At 48.8% G+C, this 18,145-nt stretch overlaps 1 protein-coding gene across 1 annotated transcript; it reads left to right on the top strand.

Annotated features, from left to right (window-relative positions):
• The first annotated feature begins 464 nt into the window (after nucleotides 1–464).
• LOC136523845 (very-long-chain 3-oxoacyl-CoA reductase 1-like) lies at nucleotides 465–15,164 on the top strand. The gene is made up of 4 exons (XM_066517388.1): nucleotides 465–696; nucleotides 10,100–10,388; nucleotides 10,553–10,622; nucleotides 14,764–15,164. The coding sequence occupies exons 1-4, from the start codon at nucleotides 465–467 to the stop codon at nucleotides 14,893–14,895; spliced, it is 723 nt and encodes a 240-aa protein (XP_066373485.1). The 3' UTR covers nucleotides 14,896–15,164.
• The last annotated feature ends 2,981 nt before the right edge of the window (nucleotides 15,165–18,145 follow it).

The following is an 18,145-nucleotide window of genomic DNA, read 5'->3' as shown; positions in this document are numbered from 1 at the left end:
CCCAATCTTATGAAGACTAAGATATATTTCATCAACATCAACTCTTCTACATCTACGGAGGCACTCCGATGGCATCTACAGGCTCTGGTTAGTCACTAAAATCTGTACACCATGTTCGCTTGATCGTTTCTGTGGCTTATAAGCCGTCTGATGCTGTTTTGTTATGAGAGAAAAATATTGTATCATAGCTGATGAGCATGACTGATACGATCAAGCGAACATGGTGATTCCGCATAAGTTTGGGTTAGTGATCATGTTTAGGCTAAGATTAAGATCGTATTTAATCTAAGTTTTATTTCAACAAATCTAAAACCATAAATCTTATAACATGAATTTATATAGTTTTTTTTAAATCAATAGGCAAAGATATAAATATTAAAACGGAGGGAGTAGAAAATACACCGCACAAAACAGGACAGATCGAGAGCAGGTGCGACAGGGAAGTCAGAGTACCGGGGAGGTGGATGTCCAGGCTAGTGAAATCCAGCAGAGCGTGGGCCGGGGTCAGCGGCCCGACATCTGGCATGGACCGTTCGATGGACTTTGAGCTCGCGCGCCGGGGCCTGAACATCGTCATCGTGATCTGCGACCCCAATCAGCCCCAGGTCCTCTCGGTCGCGGACACCATCACCAAGACTCACGCCGTGCAGAGCAAGAGGGTCGTCTTCGACCTCTCCTTCGTCTCTACTGCTCAAGGTGAAACAAACGCGATATGCATGATCGAACATGTTGTTACAAAAACACCTGCTTATCTGCTCTCACGCACCGATGGTGTGCAAAACATTTAGCAGGTGAGGAGGCGATGCGGTGGCTGTTGGATTTAACGTGGATTTTATTTCATTAAATCAAATAAATTGGAGATCCATATTTCATGATATGGTGCAATATAGTTTTATTCTATTATAAAATGCTATATGTTAACTCAATTTAAATAGGTAGATTATGTTGAATATTTGGTCAATTTACGACTTATATTAATCCATAAAAACGACTTAACCAATAGTAACAGTACTACTAACCATACTGTAACACCACCACTACTGCAGGTAGTATTTAACGGAGCAGCAACCAAGTACGCTATCAACGCTAACAGAAAAGCATATGAACAATAGCGCACAGTGGGATTAGGTTTATACCCTAGGGTGGGAATGCCGGTACCCGCGGACAGTGAGCCACCATCTTCTCCGTCGGTGGCATTGGTGCGGGCACCAGTCCTCCTCGTGTCCACCATGTTGCAGAGGAGGTCGCGCCGGGAAGCTTCTGCAGGTGCGGTGTCGGAGCAGTAGCACGGGACTCTCCCGTCAGGAAGCAGAAGCAGGTGCGGTGTCGGAGCAGTAGCACGGACTCTCCCGTCAGGAAGCAGAAGCACCCGAACAGGAATCTGCAGAAGCGGAGACGGGGCAGCAAACGCGCCGGGAAGCCGGCGCTCCCCAAAAACTTGATTCCCCGCCTACCCGTGCAGGTACGATTGACGGGGGAAGTTCCGGAGGCCTACTACCAAAGCTCCCTGTGCGCGCAGGGAACTCCGGTCGGAGATGCAGTCGAACAGCTCAACGCTCAGATGTTGCGGAGAGGAGGAAGAGGAGGAGTCGGGTCTGTCCCCCGCCGGACAGGGGCGCCCCCCCTTATAGCCGCGCCGTTCCCCATCTGTCCGTTAGGCCCTGTCGGGGGAATGAACCTGGACAGGGTGGTTGGGCGTTGGGAGTTGGCTGCGGCGGCTAGGGTTTCAGTTGGGCCAAGCGACAAAACCAGGCCAGGCCAGGCCAAGCCAGGCCACGGCCCACGCCCACGGTGTATGTTGCGGAGAGGAGGAAGAGGAGGAGTCGGGTATGTCCCTCGCCGGACAGGGGTGCCCCCCCCCCTTATAGCCGCGCCGTTCCCCATCTTTCCGTTAGGCCTTGTCGGGGGAATGAACCTGGACAGGGTGGGTAGGCGTTGGGAGTTGGCTGCGGCGGCTAGGGTTTCGGTTGGGCCAAGTGACAAAACCAGGCCAGGCCACGGCCCACGCCCACGCCCACGGCCTCGGCCCGGCGCACGCGCGCGGGCGGGCGACGCGGCTCGGCTCGGCTCGGCGGCGCCGGCGGCGCGGGCGTGTGGCCTCCCAGTTCTCCCTCTCAACTTGTCTATGTGAGAGTCTTAAGACTCACTATTTAAGTTGAGAACCTTTTTAGTGAATTTCCCATGTGGTACTAATCACTTTTCCACTTAACAATAATTGTGGGCCTTTGAAGTTTATTTGATTAATTAGAATAAATAATGGGCCCGGCCCAAATTAATCTAACAATCCCCACCAAACTTCAAAAGTCCACAGTTAATGTCTTCAGTTCTGAGCTTGTTTGATATATCAGTGTTTCGATGGAGACTGTTAAGTTGAACATCCATCTAGAAAAGGAGTTTACACTCATTTACAACTGACCAATGGACTATGCCTTGAATTGACAGTTTTGTGCAAAGTGAGGCTCATTCGATTCATTTACTGATACTAGGTTGCCTGTAGCATCCCCTCTGGTTGGAGCATATAAGTCATACTCCTGGCCTATTCATGAGTATCTAGAGATCGCCCAAATCTCATAGATTGTGACTAGCAATTGAACTCACATAGGTGTGTTTCTTTAAGATGCCCTGTAGGCCGACATCTTTGCTTCTCATTAAGCCACTCGGATCACATTGAGGTATTTGCCAACCTGCCATACAGATAGGAAGAGAAGTGCATTACTCAAGAGATTGACCTTTATTAAAAGGGTCTCTTCCCTCAGTCTACCCATAGCTTGTTTCACCATCCTAATTCACGGGATCTCCGATCACATAGGACAGGTTGCCACTACGATAGAACTTCATGTGGGTCTTAGTCCCATCTCACTCGATGCACTATCTATCACATTACGTGATAGTCCCTTAGTAAATTGATCTGCCAGATTTTTAGACGTATAGACATAGTCCAGTGCTATTACTCCAGAATTTCTCAATTTTCTGACAGATTTTAACCACCGCTTTACATGCCTAGTGGTCTTCATGTTGTCCTTTGAACTATTTACCATGATAATTATTGTTTGGTTATCACAGTTCATAGAAATTGCGGGCACAGGTTTTTCAACCACCGGCAAATCCATAAGGAGCTCACGGAGCCATTTAGCCTCAATAGTAGCGGTATCAAGTGCTGCAAGTTCTGCTTCCATTGTTGACCTCGTTAAGATGGTCTACTTGCAAGACTTCTAGGAAACAGCGCCACCTCCAAGTGTGAATGCATATCCACTTGTGGCCTTTAACTCATCAGCATCAGATATCCAATTTGCATCACAATAGCCCTCGAGTACCTTCGGGTACCTAGTATAGTGAATGCCAAAGCTCGACGTTCCCTTTAGATAGCGCAATACTCTTTCAAGAGCATGCCGGTGATCATCTCCCGGATTTAAAATAAACCGGCTTAATTTGCTCACAGCAAATGAGATGTCAGGCCTCGTTGCACTAGCCAAGTACATTAGCGAGCCGATGATTTGGGAGTATCTCAACTGATCCCTCATTATTCTTCGGTTCTTTCTCAGGATCACGCTTGGATCATAGGGAGTGGACACAGGCTTGCAGTCACTATAACCAAAGCGACTCAGTACCTTTTCCACATAGTGAGTTTGTACAAGTGTTACCCCACCATTTTCTCCCCTTAGTAGTTTGATGTTTAGTATCACATCAGCCACTCCCAAATCCTTCATGTCAAAGCTCTTTGACAGAAAGTCCTTGACTTCCTCAATCACATTGAGGCTTGTCCCAAAGATTAGTATGTCATCCACATACAAGCACAGGATTACTCCTCCCCCACCATAGCGGTAGTACACACTTTTGTCGGCTTCATTCGCAACGAAGCCAGCAGATGTCATAGTTTTATCAAACTTTTCATGCCATTGCTTAGGTGCTTGTTTTAGGCCATACAAAGACTTCAATAATTTACACACCTTTCCTTCTTGACCTTCTACTACGAAACCATCAGGCTGATCCATGTAGATCTCCTCATCTAACTCTCCATTTAGGAAAGCAGTCTTAACATCCATCTAATGAACGAAAAGACCGTGAGACGCAGCCAGGGCAAGCAATACTCGGATTGTGGTCAATCGGGCCACTGGTGAATAAGTATCAAAGAAGTCCTTGCCTTCTTTCTGGGTATAACCCTTAGCCACAAGCCTTGCCTTGTACTTTTCAATCGTACCATCAGGCCTAAGCTTTTTCTTGAACACCCATTTACATCCTACAGGCTTGCACCCATAAGGACGATCAACAATCTCCCAAGTTCCATTGGTCATAATTGAATCCATCTCACTTCGCACTGCTTCCTTCCAGTAGTCAGCATCGGGAGAGGAAAATGCCTCAGCAATGGTGCTTGGAGTGTCATCCACGAGGTATATAGTGAAATCATCACCAAAAGACTTTATAGTCCTCTGTCTCTTACTCTTTTGAGTAGCTCCACTATTATCCTCCTCAGGATTCTCAACACATGTTTGTTCAAGATGTTCTGTTGGCGCCATAGGGGAATCAACAAGTTTTTGACTAGATGTGCTAGGTACATTTCCTCTCATAGGAAATTCATTCTCAAAGAATGTAGCATCTCTAGACTCAATCACTGCACTGACACGCATGTCAGGTACTCCAGAGCTTACAACGAGGAATCTATAGCCGACGCTGTATAAAGCGTAACCGAGGAACACACAATCTACAGTTTTTGGTCCAAGTTTGCGTTTTTTGACGATTGGCACATTCACCTTGGCCAAGCATCCCCAAGTGCGCAGGTATGAGAGAGTCAACCTTTTCTTTTCCCATTCCTCGAATGGTGTTACTTCTTTATTCTTTGTAGGAACTCTATTCAGGACATGACATACCATCAATATAGCCTCACCCCACCATTCGTTGGAAAGTCCCGCAGTGTCTAACATGGCGTTAACCAAATCAGTTAGAGTGTGATTCTTTCGTTCGGCAATCCCATTGGATTGGGGGGAGTATGGAGGCGTCCTCTCATGAATAATTCCATGTTCCTCGCATAATGAATCAAACTAATGTGAAAAGTATTCTCCCCCATGATCAGACCTCAACCGTTTGATTTTTCTTTCCAATTGGTTCTCTACTTCAGCTTTATATATTTTAAAATAATGCATTGCTTCATCCTTTGTTTTTAGCAAGTACACATAGCAAAATCTAGTGCTATCATCAATAAGAGTCATGAAATATTTCTTTCCTCCTTTGGTCAACACACCATTCATCTCGCACAGATCAGAATGAATGAGATCTAGCGGTGCCAAATTTCTCGCCTCTTTCACAGCCTTGTGAGGCTTGCGAGGTTGCTTCGCTTGAACACAAGCATGGCACTTAGACCCTTTGACCAGATCGATTTTAGGGATTAATTTTAAACTAGCTAAGCGCGTCATACAACCAACATTGATGTGACAGAGTCGGGAATGCCAAACATTAGACTCATCATCATTTCTCACATGGTTCACAATTTTTATCACAAGAATCCATCAAAGAGAAGCGGAACAAGCCTCCGCTTTCAAAGCCTTTTCCAACAAAGGTTCCATACTTGGATACAACATATTTATTGGACTCAAACACAAGTCTAAAGCCGTCTCTACACAATAGAGACCCACTAATGAGATTCTTCTTGATGGAGGGGACATGCTGCACGTTCTTTAGCTGCACGATCTTTCCCGAAGTCAACTTCAGATTGATCGTACCAACACCAAGTACAGCAGCATGCGTACCGTTTCCCATCAGCAAGGAGCAACCTCTTTGTTCCTGATAAGAAGAAAATAAAGAAACATCAGAACATACATGAATGTTAGCACCCGTGTCAACCCACCACTCAGGCGAGAGACAAACTGAAAAAACTGTAGGTAGATGATTACCATACCCAGATCCTCCAGATTCGCTAACAACCATGTTTGCGGTCTTCTTCTGCTTGTCCTTGTGGTCAGGGCACTCTTTTGCCCAATGGTCAGATGCACCGCAGACAAAGCAAAGACCCTTTTCTTTTTCCTTGCCCTTCTTCTTAAAAGTTGCAGCTTTAGGCTTGACTGTAGGCTTGTTTTTCTTCTTCCTTTGTGCGTCATGAAAGTTCTTCTTTTGCATCAGATTGGCGCTAGAACCTTCCTCATGCGCTTTCTTGCCATGAGTGTCCTTTGCCCTAGCATTCTCCTCCACACCAAGAGTAGCAATGAGATCACTCACACTGAACACTTGCCTCTTGTGCTTTAGAGTAGTGGCAAAGCTCGACCAAGTAGGTGGCAGCTTAGCGATGATACCGTCGGCCACAAACTTGTCAGGCAACTCGCACTCATTGTTCTGGAGTTCCTTTGCCAGCATCTGTATCTCATGAGCCTGCTCTACTACAGATCGGTCATCGACCATCTTGTAGTCATAGAACTTCTCCATGATGTACAACTCAGTGCTAGCATCGGCAACACCGAACTTGGCCTCAAGTGCATCTCACATGTCCTTGCCAGTGTCCATATCCATGTACACTTGCACCATGCTTTCAGCTAATATGCTGATGAGAGCCCCTTGAACAAGTTATCTGCCTCATTGAACTTAATCTCCTCCTCGTGAGAGAAAGGAGGTTCAATGCGCTTTCCCTTGATCACGTGCTCACAACGCATACTAGTGAATCACAGCTTGGAACGGACACGCCACACTTTATAGTTGGATCCATCATCTTTCAATAGTGGTGGTTTTAGTGACGCAGCAAAACTAGCAGCCGAAAAAGACCTATCAAGTTTTTGGATTGTTGAATATTTGGTCAATTTACGAGTTATATTAATCCATAAAAACGACTTAACCAATAGTAACAGTACCACTAACCATACTGTAACACCACCACTACTGCAGGTAGTATTTAACGGAGCAGCAACCAAGTACGCTATCAACACTAACAGAAAAGCATATGAACAATATCGCACAGTGGGATTAGGTTTATACCCTAGGGTGGGACTGCCGGTACCCGCGGACAGTGAGCCACCATCTTCTCCATCGGTGGCATTGGTGCGGGCACCAGTCCTCCTCGTGTCCACCATGTTGCAGAGGAGGTCGCGCCGGGAAGCTTCTGCAGGTGCGGTGTCGGAGCAGTAGCACGGGACTCTCTCGTCAAGAAGCAGAAGCAGCGCCGGACAGGCCCCCCCTTATAGCCGCGCCGTTCCCCATCTGTCCGTTAGGCCCTGTCGGAGGAATGAACCTGGACAGGGTGGTTGGGCGTTGGGAGTTGGCTGCGGCGGCTAGGGTTTCGGTTGGGCCAAGCGGGTTTCGGTTGGACCAAGCGACAAAACCAGGCCAGGCCTCGGCCTCGGCGCGCGCAGGCGGGCGGCTCGGCGGCGGCGCGCGCGTGTGGCCTCCCGGTTCTCCCTCTCAACTTGTCTATGTGTGAGTCTTAAGACTCACTATTTAAGTTGAGAACCTTTTTAGTGAATTTCCCATGCGGTACTAATCACTTTTCCACTTAACAATAATTGTGGGCCTTTGAAGTTTATTTGATTAATTAGAATAAATAATTGGCCTAGCCCAAATTAATCTAACAGATTATATGTGCTCCTATTGAAAAATTGAGAGAGGCTAATCGCCGAGCTGTGAGCGTGACGGGCTCGGTCTTGGGCCGCTTTGCTCACGACATGACCTGCCTGTTTGTTTCCGCGTCTGCGGCACGTTTGAGCGGCAAACGCGAAAACAGCCTGCCAAACGCTCCACGTCCGACGCGCGTTGGCCGGCCGCCCACCACAAGAAACGTGAAAAGTTGAACTGAACGGTGGAAAATCGCGAACGCAGCCCCGGAGCTGCGTTCGCTCAGCGCGGCCGCGCGTTACCCACTCCCGCAAACAAACAGGCCCGATGTGGTGCGGCTAGGCTTGGTTTGCTGCTCATGCTGATTGATGACTCCTTGATGGAGGTATTAACGAGATTGAGAGCGTTGTTGGTTTCAGGGAGTAATCACGGGAGTTTATGTTTCTGTCGTAACTCTCCGCGTCTTCACGTGATTCCCAGACGACTTCTCTCCGCTCGCGCGAACAAGACAACAACACACCGCACCCTATCTACCAAGTTGCTTCCGAGTTTCCCAATCCAGTCTTCTGCTCGAACAGAAAGTTGGACATCAGGCCTCCAGAACACCATCCGTGTTCGCGATACCTGCTCGGGTGTGCCGAAAGATATGGTTATTGGGCCACGTCGCCAAAATGTTTTACACCATTGGATGTAAGATCTACTGTTTCTATTCGTCCCGTTGCGTCCCCATCCTGTTGATGGCTACGTGTTAAAAAAATAATAATGAACGGAAGACCAGCAAGTGTCCTCTTCCTGGCCGCTGCTCCCCCGCACTCTTCAGTTCGTCACTTCCCTCTGCCGTTCGAGATTCCCCGGCAGGTGTGCCCTCATCCTCCGGTTGATCTCAGATGGATTCTTTTCTGTGCCTTTTTTTTTTCCTTTGCTTTTCACCGCTTTCGGCCTAGGGTTCTCGTGACCCTGTCCGCTTCTTCTCTGCTTTATTGGCTGATTGGAACGAAGCTTAGGCAGAAGCAGCGAGTTCGTCCGGTGGCGTCACTCTTGCATCGTTTCTGTATCTTCCGAGAATAGTTTCAACTGTGTTATCCTGGAATGATGGCCACCCCTACTTTGCTCGTCAGCCGTTGCTTCCTTGTCTGCTACCTCGTGTTCTATAAGTTGATTTTACACTGCCTTATTCCGCTTCTGTTATTGCAGTTTGGAGGTTAAGTAGAGCACTGCTATTGCTCTTGCAGGTTTATATATCCCATAGATACCACCTTCTCTTTAGCCTCTGTCCCCCACCCCCAAAGATGAATTTACGGCGATTTTGCACTGCCTTGCTCTGCAGTTGCTATTGTAGTTTGGAAGTTGGTTAGACCGACTCCAACAAAGAGGACCCAAATACGATACCCATTCGGTATTGTAGATCATCTACAGTAAAAAAAAAGTCACGGACCCAAATATCTCCTCTCCAACAGACAGATTCAAATCCACGCCCACCCACTGCCGCGCCCCTCCCTTCTCACCGTAGCGAGCCCGACGCCCCTCCCTTGTCTCCGGCGGGTGGCGGGCCCGGCGCGCGGCGCGGCTCCCTACCTCCCTCGTCGCGAGCACGGCGCCCCCAGCCTGGCGCCCCTCCCTCCCTCATCGCGGCCCCTTCCTCTGTCTCCGGCGAGCGTGGTGCGCGGGCGACCCCTCTTTCTCCTCCGACGGCTCCCCGGCAGATCTAGGCCGCGCCTCTCCTCCGACCACGGCATGACGACCCCTCCCTCTCCTCCGAGCACGGCGTCCGAGGGCGGCGGCTTCGCATGGATCCTCGGCGGCGGATCTGGTCCAAGAGCGCGGCGCGGGGATGGGGCCTCCTCCCCCGGCCAGATCCGGTAGCGGCGTGGCGCGGGGACACTGTATCTAGTGTGTGGCGCGGCGCGGCCCCTTCCCCCTCCACCTCCTTCCTCCCTCTCTCTTTGCCTCGCTCTCTCCACGCAGTGGCGCCTCAGTGTACAGTGTTTGCGTCGTCGAGAGAGACAGACGCGTTTTTGCCTTCCGGCTCGCCTGCGAGGCAAAATGGCTGTCTTGTTTGCGTCGTCCGTTTGAGCGTGATTTTAGGACGCAAAATACTGTGCACGATGGATTTTACGTTTGCGTCGCCGTTTGGCTACGTTGTTAGAGACGGTCTTAGCACTGCTATTACTCTGGCAGGTTTATGGATTCCACCTTCTCTTGCTCTGTTTTTTTTTTCACGGGATGGTCAACTTTGCTTTTCTATTCTCGGAACTGTACTGTGTCCCAAACATTGCTGCCTCACGAAGTGATTCCTCTTTTTTATGGTGTATAATATGCATGGCTTGTGTGAGTGTGACCTTCAAGGTTTAAAATAGCACGAAACAGGATCTCCTTTTGGGGTGTAATTCCTCTGCCTCGATGAAATAAGAGCTTTGGTAACTGGTAAGTTACAGTATTTCATTGTTTTTTATGGTAAGTTCCGTAAGGCTCATAGAAATTCAGCAGCATGGTGCGTCCACATTCATGGAAGAGGCGATGACGTGGACGGGCTTGACGTGGGGCAGATGATGGTGTGCTAAACATTTGGCAGGTGAAGAGGCGATGCGGCGGCTCCGCGAGGTCGTGGACGGGCTTGACGTGGGGCTCCTGGTCAACAACGCCGGCGTGGCGAAGCCGTGCGCCGTGTACCTGCACGAATTCGACGTGGACGCGTGGGTGAAGATGATACGGGTGAACCTGTGGGCGCTGACCGAGGTCACGGCGGCGGTGCTGGCCGGGATGGTGGCTCGCCGGAGGGGCGCCATCGTGAACATCGGATCCGGGTCAACGGAGGCCATCCCATCCTTCCCCCTCTACACGATCTATGCCGCCACCAAACGGTAATAATTTACGTTTACACCTTTCTCAAAAAACACGCTTGGAATCATATACTCCAAAATAGTGTTTGAGCTGGCCAGAGCTGTGTCAATATTATCCAAAATGCAAGTATTCATAATAAGCTTTACGATAAGTGTCTAATCTTTGGAGTAAAAATTTCAAGCAGGTATGTTTCTCAATTCTCGAGGAGCCTCTACGTTGAGTACAGAAGCAAAGGGATTCATATCCAATGTCAGGTAACTCAGAACAGTAAGCATTTTTATATATTCATTAGTATATACTCCTTTCGTTTTAATTATAGGTTGTTTTGCTTTTTCTAAATATATAACTTCTATTATAAGATGGCCATATCGTATATATATCTAGGCGTATAGCAAAAGCTATGTATCTAGAAAAGACAAAAATAATCTATAATTTCAGACAAAGGGTGGTAATATTTAACACAAATAACCTAGAATAGTGTCATGTTTCAGTACTACAGATTTGATACTATTATATTTTTTTATTTTAAGATTAAAACATATTTTTATAACATAACATTATATGATCTGTTATACTTGTGCAACGAAAATCATTTTCTTCCTTATCTTTTGGGATAACTTTAAGGGCTTGTTTAGTAGAGCTTCATCTAATTCTGATTCTCTAAGAAAGCTGATTCTCTGATAGAAGTGATTCTGTGACTGAAAGTGATTCTTTTAATTTTTTAGCATAAACTCTTGAAATCATGATGGAGAATCATTTCACGGAATCAGGAGAAGCTACTTTTTTCAGCTCTCAGCCTCCTAGTTCATTTCAGAGAATCTCTTCACGGAATCAGCAGAGAATTATTTCTCTCAAAAACTGTTTGGCAGAGCTCCTGCTGGATTCAACAGAGAATCAGCTCTGGGAGCTCTGCCAAACGGGGCCTAAATACAGTTGCTTGTAAGCAGTAGCTCAAGTTACAGTTACACATCCAAGACACTGAGTCTTTGCCTTTATAGTACGTCAATAATTTAACGCTTCGGTTGCAAATAGGTAGAGGCTGTTTAGATACATTCGTCCTGTTCATTTGGACTTGTTTGGCTGATAAGCCACGGCTTAAAGTACTGTTGGCTGGTTTGGTGTAAGAGAAAAATACTGTTCATTGACTGATAAGCCATGGCTTATAAGCCATATACGACTAAGCGAACAGGCACATTAGCCATGGCAAAAGATTTGCTCTTAAACTTTTGCCGCTAAACTTTAGCTATTCAAACTTTAGCTTGAGGTGTTTAGATCCATGGCAAATAGCACTGTTTCCTTGAAAGACTGATTTGTCCTCATTTAATGACTGATTTGGTTCATTAATTGTGATCCATGCACAGTAATGCTTGCTGCGTGCTGGGCTTCTTGCTGTTGCACGCCGGTGATACTGCTCGCCGGGCTGCTGCACGCCGGTGTTGCACGTTCATTTTCAAACAATAAAAAATTACACTTTATTGCATAATTATTCAATAGTTGAAGTACACAATTCAATTGTGCTCAACCATACAAATCTATCACACACGTTACAATTCAAGTACACAATTCAAATATTCATGATCTATTTAACAAACCAATGACTATTTGGTCACGAAAACCATTTATGTATGCAGATTCATCCCTTGGCGGCGGCTGACCAGTATATGTTTGAGAGGTCGATGCCTCAGGTGGAACATAGTTCCCAACACGATCGCAATGATTAAAGTCCCTATCCACTATTCCACTTGATCGAATGAAGTTATGGAGTGCCATGCATGCTACGATTATTTGGCTTTGCTTATGAGGTGCATAACTTGGCATATGCAACAAAAATCCTCCACTTCATCTTCAGAACTCCAAATGACCCATCGATGATATTTCTAAGAGATGAATGTGCGACGTTGAAGATCTCTTTTTTACCTTATAGCTCCGGGCCTTCTCGATACTCCGGAAGATGGTACTTCGTTTCCTTGTTGGGCGCAAGATAACCCGGACGGTTCGGGTACCTAGAGTCCACCAAGTAAAATTTTCCTACACAATAGAACATTTTTGTAAGTTTGAACTAGTTGGACTAGAAGTTGTGATTGCAACATTGGAAGTTGTTTACCTGTCGGTGGATGTGGAAACATGTCGCCGTACTTGGTCATAGCATCCGTGAACACTCTCATGTCATGTACAGAACCAGGGCATCCAGCAAGAACAAATGTGAACCTCATGTCGAAGTCACAAACAACCAGCACATTCTGTGTTATCATGCCCTTGCGGCATATGTGCTGAACCACCTTATCACTTGGCACCACACATGGTATGTGAGTGCCATCTAGTGCTCCTATACAAATGTTGAAGAAGGAATGGAACCTAGGATTTCTCAATCTACGATGAATTGTTCTGAATTCTGGGTCAACTGGTGTCGTGTTCATAAACCCTTGTCAATTTGGTCAACCCACAAATTACACAATATTTTGTTATGTGGTTCTGACCAATTTGCCTTGTTAGTTCTAGCCTAAACCATGGATAAACAGAATACTAAGATACATTACGAACATGGCAAAATCCAACACCAAGCATATTTTGCAAGGTTTGAGAATGTACCAGGTCTTAAGCATTTGGAAATATCTCTTCGATGTCGTTGTCTTCAGCAGCATCTTCGGGGTTGATGTTGAAGTTGTCTACTGCAATAGCACTCGTCGCGGCTCCTTGACGTCCACCGCAGCTCCTCAAACCGATAGGCATGGCGGAGGTAGATCCATGCATGCCACGAACACCGACGTTCACAAGAGGCAAGGGAGGACCACGACCACCACCGGAGGATGACGACATGGCACGACCGGCCATGGTGCCTCCTCCACCGCCACTGCGAGCTGTGCGTAAGTCGAGGGTTCGACTGCCGCTACGGACGCGAATGGGAGGGGGACCCATGCTGTCGCCGATGCCTCCATCTTATGCGCCAGAGCGAAGGACGCCCTCATAGCCTGCCATTTTGGGCCACCCTTCGCCATGGGAGTTGAGGTCGAGTGCCGCCATGCCTGTCCAGGGAGCATTGAGGCCGCTCGAGCCCGAAAACGGATATGCCGCGTCGGAGAACATGTCGAAGCCGCCCGCGGGGGAATACGGATCAGGCTGCGACAGAAAGTCCCTAGTGCGGTCACCGTCGCCGTAGCTGTCGCCATAGCCGTCGCCGTAGCCATCGCCGTTGTAGCCGTCCATTTGCGTCGCGCGGATCTGGATCTGGACGGGGGGAGGAGAAGCTGGAGCTGGACAGCTATGAGGAGGAGCTAGATCTGGGTGCCGAGGAGGAAGAGCTAGATCTAGGTGGCGGCGGAGGGCGGAGCTAGGGTTGGTGCGGAGGGAGAGATGACGAGAGAGGCGGGCGGTGCTAGGGTTCGCGCAGAGGGAGAGAGCGAGAGCGACAGGGGGGCAGTGGAATGGATAGGGTACCGAGTGCGGGTGGGTGGGTGCAAGGGTAGTGGCCATCCGGCTCGCGCCCCTAGGCATTTTAGCCCAGTTTTGGGCCTCTTGGGTAGCAAATGGCAAAACTTTAGCCCTCCCCTTTTGCTCTATTTGCCCAAAACATGGGCTAAAAGTTTTGCTCCACCTGTTTAGATCTATTTACTCCTAAAGTACATGTGTTTTAATTGCTAGCTTTTACAACTCACCTCCTCGCATGGCTTCAATTTACTGAAATGCAAGGATTTTGGTCAGTGCGCCAGAGGCATTATTGATGACTTCAATAATGTGCTGTGGACAAAATCACAATTTTTGTGTCCCACAGAAAAAAGACAAATAGTAGAGCTATTTGATTGTATTTACTCCTCCTCCCAAAATAAATGTTTATAGCATTCAAATTTTGTCAAAAATACTTGATCTTCTCACTTCTCAATGCATCTTTCTCTTTTTCCCATTGCATCTCTATCTCTACTTCTTGAAATATATTTTGGTCTTTAAGCTTGAGCGTTGGTTCCCATGAGGGATTTAAAACATCATTTACTTTGGGATGAAGGAAGTATACTAATTTCCACATGCTGGTGAGCAACCCTTTAAGTGATCATTGGTACTCCATGATCTATCATATTTCCTATAGATGTTAACCCCCCCCCCCCCCCACCCCCACCCCTCACCCTTAAATATAAGGCCTGCACATATTTTAAAGTTAAGACTTTATTGTCTATAATCAACAATTGTCTAATCACATACAACCGGCTATGTAAGATTTGTATTATGTACTATATAAAACCGGCTAATCAACTTTATACAGAAGAGTATTAATATTTATGGTCCCAATCAAATACAAATGATAATATATTTTATGGTGTATACAATGAACGTAGATGATTTAAATTAGAATAACTCTATAAGTTAATTTATTTCGACAAACACTACTGATGACGGACGCTGCAGGCCCCGCTGTTCGTGGACACCAAGATGGCGTCGAGCGTCGCCAAGGCCAAGCGTTTCTCGCCATTTGTCCCAACGTCCGATGCTGCACCGAGCACCCCGACGATTGGGACGACTTTTCAGGAGAAGAGTTAGCAATGTGCGTGGCCAGTGGCTAGTGGCCACTGTCCTCTGTAAACTGCGTCCTACTAGCGTTGGGCTATGTGGTTGGAACGTGTAATCTTTATTGGCTTTGTATTCGCTTTCCCGGAGGATATTATTGTTGCGTGTTTGGTGGTTCGCGATATGATATATGCATGCCATTCTAACAGCCAATTTGATAATGTTATTAGCTCCATTCCATGACGACCTATCTTTTTTTTCAAGGAAAAAAATTTCGGGCACTTGGGCTTTTATCTAACTTTCAGTTAGATTTGGAGGCAGAAAGGGATCCTTGGAAGAGCATCGAGCCAACAGATATCAAACAGGGGATATGCATTGCTTAGTGCGAGCACACGGTGGATATGTGCTTATGTGTGTGAATGATGAGCGATTGCCAAGAGATGACCAAGCTTGATTTAGTGTTGAGATTAGTAACCAAGGCGTGAGTAGTGATGCGTGTGCAACATGTCTTGTCGGGTTCATAAACATGGGGTCCCTCGCGGACCGGCTTCCCCGCAAAGGCTCGTCCCAAGCAGACAGCGCACAACTCATGGGCTGGCCCCAGAGTCTAAACAACAGACCAGAAGGGCGATCCAATCACCGACCGGAAGGTCTGGCCGAGGAGGAGCAGCGCCCGTTTGTCGACTCCGGCCCACCTCTCCGACCGGAGCGCTTACTTCGGTCTCCAGCCGCTTCCGGACAGTCTCTCCGACCAGAAGGCCTGGCAAAGCACTACCTCCGACTCCGACCCCACGTCTCCGACCGGGGTATGCAAGGACCCTACTCACTGCTCTTCTCCGACTAGCGCAACCAGAGCCGACTGGGACCAACCGATAGGGGACGCCCGCCTGAAAAGGACTAGGGAACGAACAGAGAAAAGCAAGGCAAGGCGCACAAGTCAAACCATGATACTAGGGACCGTACCCTGTATACCTGCAGGAACAGTATTCTGCAACCGCCCTGACCCAAACAGTGTTGTCGGCGCCGAGATTTAGCCTACAGTATTGTGGGTGCCATTAACCCCCATACGGTAAGGCTGCCCTACATGCCTCTGGGCATCGACAGTGTTGAGGGCGCCGGAATTTACCGTACCGAGTGAACATGGTGAAACTCCTCACATGCCTCTGGGCATCAACAATATATGCAGGTACCGACATCTACCCTGCCCAAACAAGACGACATAACCTCCCACGTGCATCTGACATCCAACAATGTTGTGGGCGCCTACCATCATCATGTACCCGCCAGCGTGGGTAACAAGACTTAGAAGCATACGTACTCTCTCCCTCTCACTTGTATGGCCATCCCCTTCATCTATAAAAGGGGATGTGCTCTCTCCCAACATTCAAGGGAAGCCAGTTCAGACAGGTCGACTCAAGTGCTTCCAGATTCATTAGATCGATCTAGTTCACTAGCTCACAACCACAGAACCGCTTGGTTCGGACCTCAAACACACGCTTGAATACTTAGATCATAACGGAGCTCCTGTCGCTCTCGGTCCTTCCGACCAGACCTCTCGTACACCCCATCTTTCTCCTTCTCGTTTGTAACCCCACTGCAAACTTCGAGCACATGGGCTCCAGAATAAAGTCACCGACCGACTCAAAATGGACGTAGGGCACGTTGCCTAAACCAGTATAAACCCTATGTCATTGAGTGTTAGGCCATCTCCAATCACAATGTACAGCAAAACTACAAATATTTACTTGTTGGTCACTTTCTGCACTGACAGTTGGCGCCGTCCGTAGGGAAGATGTTGTACGTTCAACACTTTTTGGTCATCGGATGGCCCACTTTTCTGCCACCTTCACCATGGCGGGCTCAGGCGATATGGTTCTCTTTGGTTCACTGGAGTTTCCCGCACTCCCACCTGTTGGGATGTGGATTCCACCCGTCTTCAAGCCGTCCCAGGCCTTCCGCTTTGGAAGCCTGGACTTCTTCGCTGACCGCCTCGGCATACTACAGTTCCGCGAGGAGGCACCCGTTCCGGCGCTCATTGAAGGGGCACCCTCCATCGGCTCTGGGACGCACGACGACTTCAACAACACGGCATCTACGCTTCATTCCGAGCAACTCTCTGCTCAAACCCTGCTGTAAGTAATATGCGTACTATTATTTACTTTTTATTTACTATCTTCCGCCGATCATCCGGAGGGACCGTATTGCCCGCGCCATGAACACCCGTACGATTGGTTCCCCTATGGCATCCCCCGCGGATGCGTACGCTCGGGGGCTCCGAAGGATGCCGGCGCCATCCCCCCTCACATCCGAATTCATGAGAATGGTGAGCTACGCTCCTGCCACTTTCCACGAACTCCCGGATGACGAGGGTGAGAGCGATGGCTCTAGCATCGGCGACGTGGCACATCGCCACCATCTGTCCCGAGAGTGCGCTATGGCGGACGCTCCAGGACAGCTGCCGGTGGTTGTGGAATCTGAGTAGACTCACACCCCTCTGGACCCGCGTGTGGGGGCCCTCGTGTCTGCGCAAGCGCATGCCGAGGAAATACGACAACGGTGGCAGAACCAACCACCGCCATGCGCATGGCCTGGCGGGTGGCGCCCGGGGTCACGTCCGCCAGGTCCAACACGACATCATGAACGAGGGGAACGATCTCCCATAGTTCACTCGGGCTTGCCAAAACATCATTGCTGCAGCAATGCTTCTGCGCGGCGTTCCTAAGCCCGTCGACCCCTAGGAGCGGGCAGTCTACCGAAACCTTTGGGTTCTAGTAGAAGCCACCACTGTTCAACAGGCGGAAAGCTCCGCATCGTGACTCCGACACGCGCCCTCTCTCCCCACCGGGGGAACGGGGACGCGCCTGATGGATCGCTCCATCTGCTCGCCGCTATAGCCGCCAGGTGTGACTCAGGAGGCAGCAGCCACGCCTCGGTCCGACCTAGCGCCTGCTCCACACCAACCTCCGGTACACGAGTGGCCCGGTCCACACCAGGACGCTCACAGCGTCGTCAGCAACCGGCATCGGGCGTGGCACGATGATGACGTCCACCAGGCAGCGGCAAGAGCAGGCAACATGGATCTCGACCGAACCACCGAGGGGAGCGGTGAAACGCGCCCTAGGCACGGTCGCCGGCCGGACGACTAGAGTCCCAGCCCTAAGGGCCCGGGGTTGCGGGCCTTTGACCGACATATCCAGAGAGCACCGTTCCCACCACGCTTCCGACCGCCCACCAACATTACCAAGTATACTGGGGAAACAAACCCCGATATTTGGCTCGAAGA

The sequence above is a fragment of the Miscanthus floridulus genome, chromosome 18 (genome assembly GCF_019320115.1).
Source record: "Miscanthus floridulus cultivar M001 chromosome 18, ASM1932011v1, whole genome shotgun sequence".
Classification (NCBI taxonomy): Eukaryota; Viridiplantae; Streptophyta; class Magnoliopsida; order Poales; family Poaceae; genus Miscanthus; species Miscanthus floridulus.
Note: the sequence above shows the minus strand (reverse complement) of the source record. Positions and strands in the feature narration are given on the sequence as shown.

Coding starts and splice junctions, on each gene's coding strand:
- LOC136523845 (XM_066517388.1), top strand. CDS start 465: ATGTCCAGGCTAGTGAAATCCAGCAGAGCGTGGGCCGGGGTCAGCGGC. Junction 697..10,099: donor CTTCGTCTCTACTGCTCAAG/GTGAAACAAACG, acceptor AACATTTGGCAG/GTGAAGAGGCGATGCGGCGG. Junction 10,389..10,552: donor ATCTATGCCGCCACCAAACG/GTAATAATTTAC, acceptor AATTTCAAGCAG/GTATGTTTCTCAATTCTCGA.